Genomic DNA, 19,418 nt, shown 5'->3' on the forward strand with positions numbered 1-19,418 from the left:
CCTCTTCATCCTCCTAGGGGCTGTCAAACCGGCTGTGGGCAGCTGGAGAGCCCTGCAGCTAACTAGGGGTGGGGGTGGAGATAGGCCCTCAAGGGGAGCTCTGGGAATGCAGTCATCTGGGTGGGGGACTCTGTCCATTCTGGGAAATAGCATCAGTGCGGTAGTGTTGTCACCATGGTGACCTGAGGGCAGGAACAATCAAAGACATGGTGTGGTGTGTACAGAGGAGCGTGGGTAGTTAGTGGAGGGTTGTGGGGGTGGGTCACCCAGTGTCCTGGAGGTCTCCGAGTGGGAAATGGGGAAGGGGGTGCCAGCCCTTTCCCATCACCTCCTGCCTCAACTCAGGGCTCAGAATCTGAGAGGGCAGAAGGGCAGGACCTGGGGGACTGCCCCCTTCGCAATCTGAACATCCTTTTCTTGAGGAATTGGGATGGGGAGATCCAGAGAGAGACAGAAGGACAGAGAGAGAGAGATTCACAGAGAGCCCAGGACTCTGTTGTGATGCCAGGAGGCTGAGCCCAAGTTGGGATGCTTGGGGAAAAAACCTTTCAACTTCATATGCAAACGTAAGAATTAAAATTAGAACTCTGACACATGAGGGAGTCCCCAAAAGGCACGTCAGCTTCTGCTGCAGCTCACGGGCAGCGGGTGCCCCCGTAACCCACCACAACCTCCCTTGCACAGGAAGGAGGCAAGTGATGGACGAGGGAATCATTACTTCTTGGAGCCAGTTCTGTGTATCTTATTGGAAGCTTTTTTCCTCCAGCCTGTCTTGTTGATTTTCTAAATGGGAGAAAGATGAAGCCAGCAGGGAGTGTGTAATGTTTGCATGCAGCAGAGCTGTGCCTGCATTTTTAAAGACTTTGTTAAGGAGATGCTGATGAAAGGATGAAGTTCGCCAAGTCCAGCCGATAACATGAGTGAGCTCCCCTGTCCTGGAGCGGGGCCTCAGAGAAAGGACAGCAGCTGGCTGGGGATGTCCAAGACAGAGATTTCTAGCCATGTGTGTGGCTCAGGGAATGGCATGTTCTTGCCTGGACAGCTTGCCTTCTCTCACTCTCACATTGACTTATTCATTCATTCGTTCCGTTCTCACTGGGCATCTTCTCTGTGGCAGGCTCTGTGCTATGTGCTGGGGCTTTTAGAGGCCACTTGTCCCTTGTCCAGTCTCATGAAAGTCTGTTACTAAAGCATCATAGATGCTGAGAGGTCAGGTTTGTGTCAATTCAGTGGCCAAGGTGAGAGAGATCTGATGAAAAATGCTGGTCAGCTGTGAGCTGCTCTGCTTCCTCCATGCCTGTCTGCACCGTCGAGCACAGTAGCTCAGGCATCCGAGCTGCTCGGTACCTGATATTGGGTGGACATCCATGTGTTGAGGATGTGGACGATGGTGACAGGAAAGGCAATGGAATGGGTTCTGCCCTGGAAATGTGCTCCTGGGGGAGACCCCCAAAGCTACACATGCATACGCGTGGACCCCACCACCACAACCACACACACATTGTGTCCACACCCCTTAATTTGCACACTCTCGACCGTTCTCAGACACATGTGTCTCTAACCCTAAGAGAGGCACCAATAGAGACAGGCAGGGAAAGAGCTGGTGCAGAAAGCCATTGAGGGTGGTGCGCATGGGTTTGGGGTTGTGGTCCTGCATTCTAGTCCCACCTATGTCCTCCTGAGCTGCTGATCCATCTCCTCGTCTGTCACGTGAGGATGGACGATCCAATGCTAAGTCAGCCAACATGCACTGAGCTCTCGGGGAGAGCTGGGCGCTGAGGCTCTGAAGACGAATGAGGCTCTACCCTCAAGGAACTGGAAACCATTGCTGTTTCATATCAAACGATCCCACACATAGTGGCTTAAAACAACAATTATATCTCGCAGTTTCTGTGGTCAGGATTCTGAGTTCAGCTGAGTGGTGTGCCTCGGGCTCAGGACCTCTGAGAGAGGGGGCAGTCCAGCTGTCGACCAGGGTTGCTGTCATCTCAGGGCGTAATGGGTTGGAGAGGCCACTTCCAAACTCACTCTCGAGGTTGTTGACGGGAAGCTCAGGTCCAGGCTGGCTGTCGGCCAGGGGCCTCCATTCCTCGTCACTGGGGTCTCTCTGTGGGTGCTCTGAGTGCCCTCATGTCACAGCTGGTGTCCCCCCAGAGCAAGTGATCAGATTGAGAGAGCACCGAAGACAAGCCTTTTATAACCTAATCTCCGAAGTGACACGCCATCACTTCCACTGTGCCTTAGTGGTCACACAGACCAATCTGGATAGAACGTGGACCGCACCAGGGTGTGAATACCAGGGGTGGGGATGGTGGGAGGCCGTCCTGGAGGCTGCCAACCACACCACCAAGCCTCAGCCAAGCGGGAAGTGTTACTGTAGCCATTGTTACTGTGCAGTTAGCTGGGCAGTCAGTGTCAGGACAGGGCCCTTGTCCCTGCTCCAGGCTTCTGCCCAGCTGCGTGCAGGTGTGGGGGTTAGGGAAGGGTGCCTGAAGGGGCTTCTAGGACCTGAAGGCGTTGACTGAGAGGGGCATGTGGATCTCGGCCAGGTGGGTGGCATCAGATAGCCAGCCTCATCCGGCGTGGGGGCCTAGCCCTGGCAGAGTGCCCGGCCCACAGGAGAGGGGGCTGTGAGGGCTGTCCCGTAGCCCCAGTGCGGTGGGCAGCCCTCTCTGAGGATGAGGCTGGGGACTGGGATGGGTGTTCCTGCCTCATTCTCCCAAGCACCTAGACCAGTCTAGCTCTTTACCTCTTAGAAAGGGTGGTTTGAGCCAGGGAAGGAGAGGGGCTGGAGGCGGGAGAGTCCCCAGGTAAGGAAGCCTCCAGGTGTGCGTGCAGTGTCTCTGGTCTGCCAGCCCCTCCCCTCTCTCCATTTCCCTCTCTCCTCTCAGGTGTCCCCCTGCTGTTTGTCATCCCCTGGGGCATTGTCAAGTACCTCTACGAGGATGAGGGGTGAGTGTCCTGCTCTAAGGGGCTGAGGGGATGTGCTGAGGGCCCCATCCTCAAACCCCATGCCGATTCCTGGGCCCCCAGGCTGTGCGGCTACCACCTGTTCAGAGAATAAACTGAGGGACTGGGAGCTTAATTTACAAATTTAGTTCTCTAATCCTCCTCCCTTGCTGGATGGTATGATGACAAGGGTGCTGGGTCTGTGGGGTACGTGGTGAGCTCCTGTGGGTTTTTCTATAGTAACTATGAGTGAAATGCTTGTTACTTTGTGTATGATGCTGAGCACACACAACCAGTGACTGTGACTGTAGGTTCATGGAGGGGCTGTGTGCATCACTCTGAGTGTGTTTGTATATTTAGGACTGTGTGTGTGTGAGACTCCTGGGACTGGTTGTTGGGTAGCTCCTGGTGGCAGTGTTTGTGTGGCTCGGTGTGTATCACTCTGTGTGCCCATATGTACCTGTGTGTCCCTGTGCCTATACTGGGAACTGGGGGCTCTGAGGGGCCAACCAGGCACCTGTGTATGTCTCTCGTCCCGCTCCAGCTGCTGGACCAGGAACTCAAACATGAACTACTGGCTCATCATCCGGCTGCCCATTCTCTTCGCCATCGGGGTGAGTGACACGGTGGGGGTGGGACTTACGGTGGGCCCCGAATGGCGCTGGGGGAAGGGCAGGGGGAAAGTGGGTATCTTGAGAGGGCCCCCAGCCACCCTCCCGCATCTGCCCCACAGGTGAACTTCCTCATCTTTGTCCGGGTCATCTGCATTGTGGTGTCTAAACTGAAGGCCAATCTCATGTGCAAGACGGACACCAAGTGCAGGTGATGTAACTGAGCTGCCTTTGCTGGGCACCCCCAGTTCCTCTCTCTAGCAGAGGCAGATCCTGGGGTGCTGGTCTTGGACCCCAAGCCCTCCCCTCAGCCCCAGACCTGAGCAACTCCTGGGATTCTGGGGCCTCCATGTCTACCTCCTCCTCTCTGGGCAGCCTGTGCCGGGGTACTTGCTGGGGGAGGGGGTCTGTGACCCAGATGCCAGGCCTTGGCAGGGGTTGGGAGCACAGAAAGGAGAAAAGTCCGTGGGAGGGGTCCAGAATGACATCTCTACCTCACCCCTCAGGCTTGCCAAGTCCACGCTGACGCTTATCCCCCTGCTGGGGACCCATGAGGTCATCTTTGCCTTTGTGATGGATGAGCACTGCCCGGGGGATGCTGCGCTTCGTCAAGCTGTTCACAGAGCTCTCCTTCACCTCCTTCCAGGTAATCCTTGCTGCTGGGACCTCTCTCCCTTGTCCCTCTGGGACAAAGAAGTCCCAGAGTTGGGGTTGGGGAGAGACCAGCCTGTACCAGGCAGATGGGCAGCCTGAGGCCTGGGGGGAAGTTATGTGGTGGGAGAACAGCCAGAGCTAGAGTCCCAGGTGTCCCGACACCCAAGCCAGTCTTCTCTGTAAACATCTTGGACAAGAAGCCTTCCTGCACGTCACCATGGGCACCCAGCCTGGCATTGCAACTGCTGTCCACTGGGCTGCTACCGGGTGATGGGTACCCTGCCAGATGCTTTACACCCATTGTGTAGTTAATCCTCTTAGAATCCCAGGAGGTGTGCAAGGTTACCCCATTATACAGAGGGGGAAACTGAGGCTCTGAGATGGAAAAATGAGACTGGCCAGGTCACATTGTTTCCAAAGCCAAGACTGAATCCACTAGTGTTAGATGATGCTGAGCAGGGCGAGTGTCAGTGGAGGTGTGAAAATGTGAGAAACTGGCCCCAGCTCCTGGAGAGGCTTATGGAATGGCCACGAGCATGTGCGCACGCGCACACACCCACACATCCCAGTTCTGGAGCACCGGGCTGCTGAGTGAACCAGTAGGGCTGGGCAGGGAAAATTCCCTGTGATCAGAGGTGGTGTCCTTTCTCGGGTCAGGAGAGGGTGGTTGAAGAGCTTCTGCAGTTTCTGAGCGAGGTGCCTTCTTGTTCCTCTAGAAAGGAAAGGAGAAAAAACCCACCACCCGCATTTCTGGGTCTGCCTGGGCTGCTCAGTCTAAGGAAGGGGATGTTGGCGTTACAGCCTGTAGGGGCTTCAGACTAGGGCCTGCCTGCAGGGTGCCTGCCTCCCGCTTCCTCCTGCTGACGTGTCTCTTGTTTCCAGGGGCTGATGGTGGCCATCCTGTACTGCTTTGTCAACAATGAGGTAAGGCCTGAGGAGGGATGTGGGGGCCCTGGTGGGCCACTACCATTGGCCATTCTGGAATTGTGCAGTGAGGATTCCCAGCAGTCTTTTCAGCTGAAACCCCAACCCACCCACTGACACACTTGAGTTGAGAAGGCATCTTATCCATGTATTGTTTCCTGTGTGTGGGTCTCTCCATCTCTCTCTCTCTCTCTCACACACACACACGTGTGCAGGCATGCCCTAACCATATATGAGCTTGGGGGCCATCCTGGCAGGTAGGCTCCAGGCCATCTCAGCTTCACTCAGTGCAGAGAAAGTTCTTTTAAGGGATGGCATGTGGCCATGCCAGGCATCTTGCTGGGCTTAGCTAGATGGATGACAGCTCTGCAGGAGAAGAGGGGTGTTTGCACAGGGATGGATGGGGCATTGGCAGTGAGCCGACTACCTACAGCAGCTGGCAGTCTTGGGAGTGAGAGCCCAGGCCCCAGACACTCTGGCATGGAGAGGCCTGGGGGCAGGGGTTGGGGGCATCAGATAAGCTCTGGGAAGCAAGTGTGTGGTAACACCTCCTGGAAGAGCACTCCCAACACCCTAGGCTGGCTGTGCAGGTTCTAGCAGCCCATCTAGGGGACCAGAATCGCATGCCAGCTCACACAGCACTGCCACAAGCCCTCAAGTGACTGGGGCTCTGCAGTGTTACTTGGATTTGCATCTTTCTGCCCCAGCAAACTGGTCCCCAAGCATCAGCCCTCTTGAGAGGGCTTTTCCTGCTGGGGAGGGCTGAGCCCATCATAGCCGGGATTCTGGATGGCTGAACTCACTAGGGCCATACCCACTGTGGGTTGGGACCAGTTCCTGGATGGGATTAGTTCAAATCCAGGCTGAGAAGCCTTGGTCTGCAGTCTCCTCCTCACCGCTGCTACTAGTTCAGCTTCATTCTCCCCTTCCCCTCTTCTTCCCACATGAGGCACTGGGGTCTGGGCCAAAGCCCTTGGGGACTTTAGAAGGGTCTTGTGTGGACACTATGAGGGGTGTGCTGTCCCTCTTCTCAGTGGTCCAAGCTGAAATTGGGAGTTCTCTAAAGTCAAGACTCTCTTCTTCTCTCACCCATCTTCCATCTCCCCTGCATCTCTCTGTCACTCCTTCTCTTCCATTAAATAAGAAAGTGATGGACTGTGGAAGGTACTCAGCTGCGTCACAGAGTTTAGAGATGGAAGAGACCAATTAGATCATCAAGCCAGAGTCTCTCCCGAGAAGAGGCAGAAAATAGGAGACAACAATAAACAATTTTATTGGGATATTAATTTAGGTGCCTAAAGGCCTTGCCTTGTATCTCTTAATATAATGCAGTGGATTTTTTCCCTTCCCTACTAATGTAATAATGGGGCCATTCTGTGGGCAGTTGCTTTGCATGATGACTTTTGCTCCCCTCCTTTTCCCATGGAAGGTCCAGATGGAGTTTCGTAAGAGCTGGGAGCGTTGGCGGCTTGAGCACCTGCACACCCAGAGGGACAGCAGCATGAAGCCCTTCAAGTGTCCCACCAGCAGCCTGAGCTGCGGGGGCACTGTGGGGAGCAGTGTGTATGCAGCCTCCTGCCAGGCCTCCTGCAGCTGACTCGACGTGATCTCCCTGGTGGCCATCCCAGGTGGGAGAGACTGTCCCCGGGGACCGGGGTGGGGTGAGGGAGTGACACAGGTGCGCGTGTGCGCGCGCACACGCACACGCACACACACACACACACACACACACACACACACACACACACACACTTCCACGCTTTCCCTTCCCAAACCCATCAGACAGGCAAATGGGCAGTGCCTCCTGGGACCCGTGGACACATTTTCTCCGAGGAGAAGCAGCCTGTTAATTTGATCACTGCGGCGGGAGGAGAGGAAAAAACAATTGCTGCTAAAATAAGGAGGATTTCTTCTTGTTAAGCCACAAGGCCCCTGGGGTTCCCCCAGACAGCGGCAGATCAGCCCCAGACTCAAACTCAAGGTCAATGGCTTATTAGTGGGATTGGGGCTTGCAAGAGGACGTGGTTCTGAAAGAGGCGGATATAACCTCAGCTGAACACAGAGCTTGGGTAACGCGAGCCACCTCCAGTCGGGGTCACCACCCCCATCTGCTGCCTCATTAAGGGACACTGGACACATGTCAGTGTTGCTTGTTTCCCTCATCTACCACGCGCCCCCCCCCAATATCACCACCTAGTTTCTCTTTAGGATGCTTTGTTTGGGCCACTCCTGGCAGCAATTTCTAGAAATGGCTGTGGGTGGTGTTGAGGATGAACACTGAGAAGGTACCCAAAGGTTTCCTTTTCTGGTCCCCTCTTCTCCCCTGGGTGTTTGAGTTGCTTTATTGCTGGCCCACTGCCAAGGGGTCCAGCCCTTGGTATGCGCTCTGAATTCTATTCTAGAGATGCTCAAGAATGTGCTGGGGTTCATCTGGGGGACTTGAGGAAGGTCCACACTGGAGTTGTAGATTACCTGCTACTGTTGGGAACCCAGAGGGCCGAGAGAGGCTGCCTCCACCTCTCCATAGAAATACTTTCTATTTGTGACCAGATTATGTACCCTGCATGGGTTTGGGTGTGCCCTCTAACTTTAGGTCATGTGACTGAGAAGAACCTCTCCTGGGGAAACCACTGGTCCCTACTGTTACCATGGAGACAGGCTTCCCCTGCCCTTCGTTTCTTCCCTTCAAATTCCCCCACTTGGGAGCTTGTATATACTTTATTCACTTTTTTCTATTGCTGTGAATAGTCTATACTGCCAATGTGCAGTTCTGATTTCTCTCCACCTGATGGAAACAAGATCACTGTGGTGGTTGTGATGTGGTTTGGGGGAGTGGGGTAGTTATTAATTTGATCCATCCATGCTTAGAGCTATTTAATGTTTGCCCTGCCTCCAGTCTCATCCCATAAATAATGAGTGGCAGAGGAGGCTAGAACTGGGAAAACCTATCAATCCTGCCCCATGCTTGGTGAAAAGGCATGTAGCACCAATGCAGAGACCTAGACAAAAGGGAAACAGCCATTCCACAGAGGCTGGCAGTTGAGTTCACGGATGTGAAAGAAGTTTCCAGAGCAGAAGAGAACTCTTGGGAGTCTAGGCCTCCTGGGAGGGCAGAGGGAGTGTTCGGATGAATTCCTTTATGAATTGATCTTTCCCTCCTCCTTTATGAGTGATGGGGTACCCTCCCCCAAAGTCTTGTACCAGACATATTCCTCCTCTGCCCCTCAGAGAGGATTGTGATGTGCGGGGAAAATAATAATGGGACATAAAACACAGTCAAGCAGAAAATTTCTAGACTTCAGTGTCAGTGAAGTGTTGTGTCTATGTTAATAGGGAAGTTGAACCTCAAGCTAAAGAAAGAAATTGTGCAGACTGCCTCCTTGCCTGAGAAAGTGTAGGGAGGTTGGGGGGGGGGACATTCCTGCCTCCCCAGAATAAGGGCAAACTTCCCAATAGGCATCATGCATGTGGTTTCTTTTTTGGAGTGGGTTGGGGGCAAGTGCTGGTAGACTGATTGGTGGGATAAAGCTCTGGTGCGAGTGTTTCCATTTTGGATAAACCAAGATTTTTGAGATTCATTAATACACTAGCAACAAAGGAAGAGTCAGATTGATATTATCTTCAAGAAATAAATTGTTGAGGGGAAGAACTGTGGGGAGAAAGTGTTTAGTTAGGCACTTGGGAAGCTCAGACAGTTTGGTTTACACTTTAAGCAGAGTTCTTTTCCCAACTAGCACTCCTGATTCCTGATTTCAGAATGCTCATCACACCCCCATACCCCAAGCCTTTTAATACTGAGGAACTTTTTCCTTCTCAGATACATACCAGATGCTGAATGAAGAAATATTTTCTTTGCTCCACGACCCACACTATTAATATTCATTTGAGTGGCAGTGCACTCCGTCCAAAGCTATTCCCAAACTCTCCTAAGCTAAATATAGTTCTAACAGATCTGGGAACTATCGAATGCAATGTACTCCGAAATTCCACCAGCTGTTTACATGCCTGATGCCCTAAGTCTGGAGCTTGCTGAGAACACTCTTGCCTGCCTCTGTCCTGGAGGTACTATCGCTCACCAGCAGGGTTAGGTGCTGTGTATGTGAGTTGTACAGCCAGGTCTGATGACTGTCATGAACAGAAGCTGAGTTCAGCACTCTGGCCAGCTCCCCCCGAACTTGTGAGGGGCTTAAATCATGACAACTCATCTTTTCACTTGAATCTTTGGAGTAGCTAAATCACAGAACTGAAACAAACCTCTTACATTGCAAAGCTGCCTTCCCTTTAAAACAACTTTCCAGATTGCAGGCATGATTTGCTTATTGCCTCAATGCAATTTATGCGGTGGAGTTCTCAGAGACTCAGAGCAGGGAAAGACCTTGGAGATCTCTCTGCCCTGATCTAGAGACTTGAGGAGGGAAGCTTGCAGAGGTGATTTGCCCAAGGTCACAGTGCTAGATGATGGCTGAAATGGGCTAGGACCCTGGCCAACTCCCACCTCCCAGTCCAGTGAAGCCTCTGGAAAGGACAGATGAAAAACATAAATGGCCATTCAGGATATGCTAAGTGAAAGTTGGCAGTGTTATCTGGAGTTTCTGTTAAAGAGAAACACAGCAGCAAAAATAGACACATCGGATGGTACAGGTGCCACCTCCTCAATGATTTATACTGGTGAGATGAAGAGGGGGGCATGCTCTACTACCTACTGTAGTACCACATTCATCCTTGTCTTTAAGAAATGGAATGTATCAGAGCACGTGAATACACAGAAACAGCAAGCGAGCCATTTCGGACAGCAGGTCCAGTCTCTTTTAGTGGGTTGGCTTAACGTTTCTCTGATGCAGCTGTGCTTGTTTAAGAAGTTGTACTGATAGCCACACAGAGTGGAGTAAAAGAACCTAGAAAACCTGACCCTCCGTTTTGCCTCTCTAGCACGCTCTGAAGTTGGAGAAGACTAGCAAACTGGGCAACTTCAGCCTAGCAAAGATGGCACAGCCACCACTGAGGGCAGACAGAGTCAGTTCACATCCACGTCCCAAAAGGCTTGGTCACCTCATCGGTGTGGGCCATGTTTCAGCAGCTCCTGTCCCCATTCCCTCCTCCATCTCTTTCTTCTCTAGAAGCAGAGAACACTCTGTGTGTGTGTGTGGTGTGTTTGTCCTATGCGTAGCAGCATAAAGTTAGGAGATGATGAATCTGAAAGCATCCCACCCACTGTGAAGGTCAGGGGACCGCACAGCCCAGGGCGAGGATGGGTGGGAGCCTGAGCGATAGATGCTTCCTCTCCATGCGCAGACAGGGCTCCCATTATAGCTAATGCCTGCGACGTGCTCAGGGAAGGCAAAATATACTCCAAAGGTTTATTTTCCCTCCACTGAATTGATTCTAATCTACCGTGCTGACCCTGCTTTTGGCTCCTACGAGGAGCCAAACGCTATAAAAACTCGCAAATAAAATATGTCAGCTTACTCTGCTAAGACAGCTATGTGAATGTCATGATAAATATTCAACAGAAACCAAATTAGTATCAACCTTTTTTTTTTTCCTTTCCATGGCTGAAATGAGTCTTCTTGAGGGGGGAAAATGGCACAATGTGGGACACTTCTGCAGGCAACACCACCATGCCCTACAGTGTTACCTGCCAGCTCAAACCAGCTCTCTGGCCCCACGCCCAGGGCCAAATCTGGAAGCGTTGTTAAGCAGTATAATTTCAAACACTTAATGCCACACTGTGTCCACGGTATCTGTAATTACTCCTGCTCTGTTGGTGGACACAGATAAGCAAACCTGTTTTCCAATGAACTCCCCGAAGTCCCTTGGACTTCGCCTACATCTGAATGTATCGGAGCAGAGTTTTCTCTTCCCCTTCTGCCACTTGAGCCAGTTTTTCAGGACCCCATCTGGCAGCGGGCCTTTTCCCCTTGATGCATCCAGCCTCCTCCCTAGTCCCACGTGTACCCACCCCCCATCCCTGCAGGGAGCATCCTGCACTTCTCCCCCTGCCGCCTCAGTAAGAGGTGACCCTTCTAGTTGTGCTGGGAGTGCCGTTCTCTCAGCCGTGACCAATTTAGGGGTGCAGCTGGCAGTGATGTACCAAGTACCACACTCTGGCACGGGAGGAGTGCTGCAGCCAGCAGCTTGGATCCTAACTTACACTGGGGTTATGCAACCTTTCTAACCAGGCCTGTCAAAACCATCAGTAATTAGTCAACCCGGACAATCTAGCATGACTAATTATCTCTATGTCAGGCAACCTGGGAGAAGAAAAACGTATATAAATGAGAATGTTTGGAAGTGGTGGAAAAAGAGCTCCCAGCAAAGTTTGGAACATATAACAAGTTAGGTTCTAGGCTTCTCTGCAGGGGAGCCAGTGGGGTCAGGAAGGGGCAAAGTTCAAAGCAGACAGGGCCGGATCTTGCCAAAAGTTCATGCTTTACTTCCAAATCTACAGTTCTTCTAAGCTCCTCCTCCTCCCACTAAAAATAATCACACCCTCAACACAGATAAACCTCAATATTAGCTTTGGAGGGGGTTTGATGCAGAGCTTAGAAGCACCAAGAGAGAGGTGAGCTGAGCTTCTTTGAGGGGCAAAGCTGAATTTCTCTCTTCAGTGCACTCGGGGGATGTTTGTGCTTCATGAATGTTTAAACAAGATAATTTTCATGTGATTTCTTAATGTATAAATTCATGTAAAATATGACCTACGTCAACAGGTAGCCAACGTGCATGGTGTATATAATTCCTTGTACAGATGTGAATGGATTAAGGCTCCTTCCTAATTTGCCTTGTAAGTTAAATAAAGCCTGTCCTTACTGTGTCTCTCATTCTTCCTTGACGGGGAGGAGTTTTTCTGCAATGTCGACCTAGGTGACCCATGGTACAGTGGGAAAACACAAAAGATGCTGTTTCCAGCCCACAAGAAGAAAAATCTTTGCTCATTACTCATCTCGTGATTTTCATCTTCAAAGTACTAACCAAGTACTAATATATCCATCGCAGCCTTTATGCAGGGACTGCGATGTCATTTAATTAGAGAAGTTGGGTGGTCGAGTGGCTTACACAATGACTGGCAGCCAAATGGATGTGTATTCTAATTCCACTCATTCATTTCATCTCCTGTCTAAATGAACTCAGTCCATTAAATCCATTTCTAAAAAAAAAAAATGCCATAAAAGCATGAGTCTTGTTTGCAAAGCAGCTGCAGAATTTGAATGGAGCTGCTGTTAAGAGATTCATCTTTGGAAAAATGAACTTTTGTCTAATTTTAATAATCGCTTGCTCTCCAGATTTGCAACTCACTCTTACAGAAGAGCAGAGGAATGGTAGATTGTCCCTAATCCCTCCACCATTTCAGTAACCCTTGTTTGAAGATCAGTGTACTTATCTGAAGGTCTCCTTAAACCTCTTATTTTAGACAAGCTGTGGGAATTGTCCCTTTCAGACATAATGTTCATAATTCTTACTCAGAGAGCAAACTACAAATACAGCCAGTTCCTGAGACCTGCAGACAGACCGTCTGCACTTCGGTTTGTCTGCCCCAATCCTGCCTGCAACTTCATTCACGCCCCTGTTGATAGTCTCACTTTTCTGGGTCTTCACTTTGCCACTTGGTCAGAGCAAGATGGAACCAGGAGGTTTTCCTCCCATCTCAACCCCCAGGAAAACATCTGCCCAAACCCATCATGACCGCCCCATTGGTAGGAGGTATGAGTCAGACAGATTCAGCCTCAGGGAAAAGGGTGCACTGTGGCTTCACAGGGCTTAACCCCAGCCTGAAGAAAGGGTAAGGGGAGCAGCCTGCTCTGCTGAGGCCCAGCCATGGTGGAAATCAATGAGAATTGCTGGCTTCCAGCGTCACCCACGTTCACATGCAGCACAAAGCCTCATTCCAGTGACCGATGCCCCATGGGTGGGGAGAACTGAGTTCCACAGAGAATTGGTGAAGGATCTAGCTCATGTGCCATGTGTGTCGACGTTCCCAAGGGGTGGGAATCTCCCCACAACCCAAAATCTTCTGTCACTATCCTCTCTAAAGCCTTTCTTTCTCTTTCAGAAATAGTGGGGGGAATCCAGCAGTACAAACTGGAATGGATAACAAATTTAGCCAGATTGTTGGAGAAGATAGGAAAATAGATTCAATACTGGGACAAGGAAGTAGAAATTGAGTGTCCCCCAAAGGTGGGAAGGTTAGGTGGGAAAGAGATGATGAAGAGGCCAGAACATAAGAAAGTAAATAATGAAAAACAGCAGGCTGTTTAAATGTGAAAAAGAGCCGTAGTAAAAGCGAGGAGGAAATTGCAGAGGTAGAAAAAAGAATGAGAATTACAAGAGGCAAGCTACAGCGAGCCAAGCTGGGAGCCCCATCTCTAGCCAATGTTATTAGCTCCTCCTTCCATAAATCCGAGCTCTTTCCCTGTAGAGTTCTCTAATCCCAAGCTGTGATAGATTATTTTCTTTGGTGCAGAGGCTCATTTTAACTAACATAATGATTTTAGAAAGAGAAAAAGACCCACAGCCTAGAGTAAATTCAGCAATTTTCCCCCCCACTGATACAGGGCACCAGCGTTAGAATGAATTACTGTGGTTCTTCCTCATGTATGACCAGTAGACTTCAGAATTTATTGGTGTTACAACCTCCAAGAATAAAATCAATAGCTGAGAATAATAAACACTGAGCAGTCCCATGCCAAGAGATGGGAAGCTCCTTGGGGCTGAAGCAGGCTGGTAATACATGGAGGGGATTGGCAAGCAATTTTTTTTTTAAAAAACTTTCCATATCTCTAGGGGGAAAGAGCAAGGACTTGAAATAATAAATGTTTACAGAAGCCTTTTCAGTTCCAATGACCTAAGGTGCAATTAGAAACACGGTTCAGGACTGGGGAACATAACTACACACATTTAATAGCTACAACAAAAAGGCCACGGTTATTTTACCTTTTAGGTTCAGTGTTCAACAATCTATAAACATTTATGTACATTTCTGGCTTAAAGAAACAAGTGTTTTACTTTCAAATCCTGGTATGGGAAGCAGAAAGTAGAGAACCAAACTGCAGGAGACATACACCCAAGTAAAGACATCTCACTCTGGTTAAGCTAAACCAATGTCTTTCCAACAGCATCCTTTGGAAAGTTACAGTTAAAAATACAGATGAAAGGACATCTTATGTGCATTCATACTACATGATAGAATCATGTTACATTAAGAACTCAATATAATCCTTCAGTACAATTTATTAGTAAACAAGAAAAACATCCATAACACACACACTTTACATAGGGTACTTACACCTTTTAGAAACTAGTAAAGACCATCAACCTGCCAATCAAAGCATGATGGGGCCACAAGTCCAGAAAAGATGCCACATCCATGGAGTCTTAGCATTAGCTGCAAACACAGTTCTCCCACATTCTCCTGGCCTTGAACCCTGTGCGCTTCTCAGATACAGCCCCTCTTCTAGCAGGAGGGGTCCTTTGCCTCTCAGGCTCTTTCACTGGGTTAGTTTTAGTGTCACTCCTCACATTAGAAATGCAACAGCTCTTAAGATGCTTTGCGGCCATGGTGCAGACCCCTTGAGAACACGCCAGGCCACCCAGACTCCAGTCCTGGAGTTGCCTCCATAACATGCAGCACACACCCTCTGTGTCAGCCACCCACATGGAGAGACTCTGCTCAGCTCCAAGCGGTGCACTGACGTAGACTTCCTAAGTCTGCAGCAGCAAGGTCACGGACACCTTGTGTGGACTCCTCAGGATCTGATCTCTCTCTCCTCCTTGGAGCTGCATCCTCCAAAGCTATCAGGTCCTGACATGAATTTCCTATCTGACCATCTCCCAGTTCCCCTAGTCATCTTGCATGGACCAACCTGAAGGCTTCCTCTGCTTCTGGGAAACATGCAAAAATTGTCTAGAAAATTCTCCTCTTTCCATAAATAGTTCTTCGAAAATTACATATGGGGCAGAACTTATAATCTATAAGAAGAGCCAAAATAGCCAAAAACATTTTTTTTCGTTGATGAGGATCTAAACAAAGCAATTCTTTCCTATCACCGCATGCCAATTAACCATATATGTTTGGCACTGCCAAACTCAGTCTAAGTCTCAGTCATTAGAGGAATACAATAAAAAACAAACTCTGCATAACAAAGCTACTGTAAAGTCCACTGTAAATGGACTACTACATGTATAAAAAATATTCTGTCTATAAACATGTATGCTTTTCTCTAGAATTTACCAAAACATGATCAATATTATTAATAAAGCAACTAAATGAAGCATTTACCACAGGAGAGAAGGGAAAAAAAAATGGAGATATGGGAGTATGGTTCTATTTTAGATTGGGTGGTCACAGAGTCTTTCTGATGACAAGACATCTGAGACACCTGAACGGAGTAAGGGACCAAGTCCTAGGATCATCTGGGAAAGTGAGTTCTAAGCAAAGACCCTAAAGCAAAAGCTTATTTGGGGTGTTAGAACAGGAGTCAGCAAACCATGGCCCACCACCTGGTTTTATAAATAAAGTTTTATTGACACACTTATTTGTTCACATATGTTCTATGGCTGCTTTTGCTCTACAATGGCAAGCTGAGTAGTCATGATAAAGGCAGTATGCCAACGAAGACTATTTACTATCTAGTCCTTTACAGAAAAAGTATGCCAAACCCCCATGTCGAATGAACATGAATGAGGTGAATGTAACTGGGAGAGGCAGGCAGGGGCCAGACCACTTATGGCCTGGTAGGGTAAAACCACCTAAACCACCACTGACCAAACAAAGACATGTCTCCAAGGTTTAGGAGTGCAGATATCATTTACAAATTGGGGTTCAAAGGCTCCTCTTCACGGACATGCTCCAGGGTGTCCATGTGACCTCTGCTTTATTGCCAGTCCCCAGGTTCTCAGACTTTTCCCTTGTGACATTGATGTGCACACCTGAAAGGCTCCTGTGAACACATCCACGATAGACCCAGGCAAGTGAGGAGATTTACAGCACAAGGGTAAACTTGTAGGTGCACTAATAAAATTGCAAAAGGAACATTCACAAATAATGATTTGTTACAAATTACTTTGATACAAACCTAATATTTTAGAGTATGTGACAAGACAAAATTAGAATGACTGCTACAGATTATGTTTTCTAGCATTTTTTTCATTCAACAAAATTCCACTGATATAAAATGTATTCAGGATTTCCGGTCAAGATGGCAGAGTAGTAGGACCATGAGCTCACCTCTCCTCGCAACTATAACAAAACCACAACTGACTGCTACACAACTATCAAAAAAAAAAAAAACAAACAAACTGGAATCTAGCAAAAAAGATCTTCTTCAACAGTAAATATAAAGAGGGAACCACAAGGCAATCTATCCAAGAAAGAGTTTAGAGCAATGATGGTGAAGATGTTCAGAGAACTCAGAAGGAGTACAGATGCACAGGAGGAAGTTTTTAGCAAGGAGCTGGAAATTATAAAGAATACCCAAACAGAGTTGAAGAATATACTGAAATGAATAACACACTAGAAGGATCAAAGAATAGACTAAATGAGGCAGAATGAATCAGTGAGCTAGAAGACAGATTAGTGGAAATAACTACTGTAGAACAGAAAAGAAGGAACAAGAATGAAAAGAAATGAGGATAGTTTAAGAGAACTCTGGGACAACACAAAGGACACTAATATTCACATTATAGGGGTCCCAGAAAGAGAAAAGAGAGAGAGAAAGAACCCAAGAAAAATTTTAAAGAGTTAATAACTGAAAACTTCCCTAACTTGGGAAAGGAAACAGTCACCCAAGTCCAGGAAGCAGAGAGTTCTACACAGTATCAACACAAAGAGGAACACACTGAGGCACATACTAATCAAACTGACAAAAATTAAGGATAAGGAGAAAATATTAAAATCAGCAAGAGAAAAGCAACAAATAACATCCAAGGGAACTCTCATAAGGTTATCAGCTGATTTTTCAGCAGAAACTCTACAGGCCAGAAAAGAGTGGCACGATATATTGAAAGTGATGAAACTTTCCAAATTATCAAGAGAAACACGCATGTAAAAGGAAACAAAACAGGGAAATCAGACAGTAAAAGAAGCAATATAAACAGAAAACATAACATAAATTGTGAGGATATAAATAAGATTTCAATAAATATAAATGAGCTAAACTCAATTATTAAAAAAAATTTTCATAATGGATGATAAAGCAAAACCCAATTATTCCATATATACAAGCAACACACCTACTAAAAATAACTCAGGCTGAAAAACCAAGTGTGGACAGAGGCATACTTGGCAAATGCAAACAAAAAAGCAGGTGACCAAATCTTAATATCAGATAAGGAGAAATTCAAGGCAGAAAGCAATAATAAAAATAAGATTTTTTTTTATAATGACAAAAGGGGACAATCTATAATAAAGACATAAAAATAAGCTTTTATGTATTCCAAAATCTGAATTTTGGAAAATTGCTTAAAAATCTCAGAAACTGCTCAAAAATACTATAATCTCATGAAAATTACTTAACATCTCACAAAAATAAAGTAAAATATTAGCAAACAATCCTATAAGTATATTAAAAGAATAGTTCATTTCAATCAAGGATCTTTTATTCCAGGAGTAAAAGGATGGTTCAGTATGAGTAAATCTGCAACATAATTGATTACATTAATTGATCAAAGAGGAAAAAAATCACATAATCAAATCTCCACTGCACTGAATTTCCTGAAATTCAACATCCATTCTTAAGAGGAAAAAACACCATTTAATAAGTACAGATGAATAATTCCTTGAGATATATGTCCATCCATCTATTTACCCCAAAGCCATGTGTAAGGGGAAAATACTACAGCATACTCATTAAAGTCAAGAACACAAAAAAGATATTATTCACTATTATTCTGATTTAACATTTTTCTGGATGTTCTAGCCAATGTCATTCAACAAAGAGAAAAAAACAAGAAGTGTAAAAATTGGAGAAAGAGGTGCTAAATTTCACACTATCTGAAGAGAAAATAATTGCCTATATGGAAAGTCCAGGAGAATCAACAGAAAACCATTATAATTAGTAAGACAATTCAGTAAAGAGCAAGAGCTGGTACAAAATCAATACACCAATGAACAGTCTTCATATGTATGTCACAACTAGTTGGAAGAAATAATGGAAGTCCTCAGTTGTTTTCCCCATGCATGCTATTCCCTTTCATGATTATCGCCTTTTCCCCAAGTGGTTTCTTATGAGCGAAATGCTACTTCCTTTGCCCTGCCTTCTTTCCTGGGAAGTACCTGATGTGCCTTCAAATTCACTGACCTGTCACCACCTCCAGGAAGCCCTCCCTGACTCTGTAAGTGTTTTGATATCCCCTTTCTGTGCTCTGGCCCTTGTTTGTCAAAGGGCTCACTACATGGTACTGTCACTGTCAGATTATTAGCTGCCTTCCCCAATCTGACTGTAAGATCCTTGAGAAAAGAAACTTTGTCTGCATTATCTCCGCGCGCTCAGAGGCCAGCACCAGGCCTGGCAAAGATGAGGTGTTCCGTCAAAGTCCACAGCAGACACTATGTTAGGCTTTTGGTTCTTTTCGTAAGAAATCATGACATGAAGACAGCTAAAAGGATAATAGAAGGACAGATGGATAAATAGATTGGGAGAGGCATGATAGAGTCAAATAAGTTGAAAAAGTAGGTGCTGGTTAGTAGTTTACTAGGCCTCATTTGTGACCTTTACGGACTGTAATTCTTTCATTGATGAAAGAATGAATTTGGTATAAAAAATGTATTTGGTAAAGTGCTATCCAAAACTGTCAAGTTGATGAATGCATAAATGTATTCGTTCTAAAAACAAATGGATACAGAGTTTATTTGGTTCCTTTTCTAAAATATTTGTAAATTTTGTTGTGTTGACTTTTAGGATATTATTATCCTTTAGTTTTTAATTATCATGATCGTTAATATTATTGGTTTACCCCAATGAAAACCTTCTACTTTAATATAAAAAGTAGAATGTATGAACATACTTCATAAGCCAACAATTTTGCCATAATGTCAGTATGTGTTAACAAAATCTTAAAAGATAGCTGAATAAAAAATATGTAAACATTTTCACCAATGGGGGAGAAAAAGATTAACTGCTCCATAAATGAATGGATGGATGGATGGATGACACAGAGAATGCCTGTCTCCACATGTGACCTTTTAAAAATGGAAATTGGATCATGGTATTCTCTTATGAAAACTTCAAATGCACGTTAATAAAGCCTAAATTCCTAAAAAAGAAAGCAAAGGGATTTGTATAG

The 19,418-nt window shown here is 47.0% G+C and overlaps 1 protein-coding gene across 1 annotated transcript in view; it reads left to right on the plus strand.

Annotated features, from left to right (window-relative positions):
* The window catches only part of GLP1R (glucagon like peptide 1 receptor), a 31,905-nt gene extending 19,953 nt beyond the window's left edge, over positions 1–11,952 (plus strand). Inside the window, 7 exon segments of the mRNA XM_032462998.1 lie at positions 2,892–2,952; positions 3,494–3,563; positions 3,683–3,771; positions 4,067–4,145; positions 4,147–4,206; positions 5,097–5,138; positions 6,568–11,952. Of these exon segments, the coding sequence (XP_032318889.1) occupies positions 2,892–2,952; positions 3,494–3,563; positions 3,683–3,771; positions 4,067–4,145; positions 4,147–4,206; positions 5,097–5,138; positions 6,568–6,735 (569 nt within the window). The 3' untranslated portion in view covers positions 6,736–11,952.
* Positions 11,953–19,418: the final 7,466 nt, after the last annotated feature.

The sequence above is a fragment of the Camelus ferus genome, chromosome 20 (assembly GCF_009834535.1).
Source record: "Camelus ferus isolate YT-003-E chromosome 20, BCGSAC_Cfer_1.0, whole genome shotgun sequence".
Lineage (NCBI taxonomy): Eukaryota > Metazoa > Chordata > Mammalia > Artiodactyla > Camelidae > Camelus > Camelus ferus.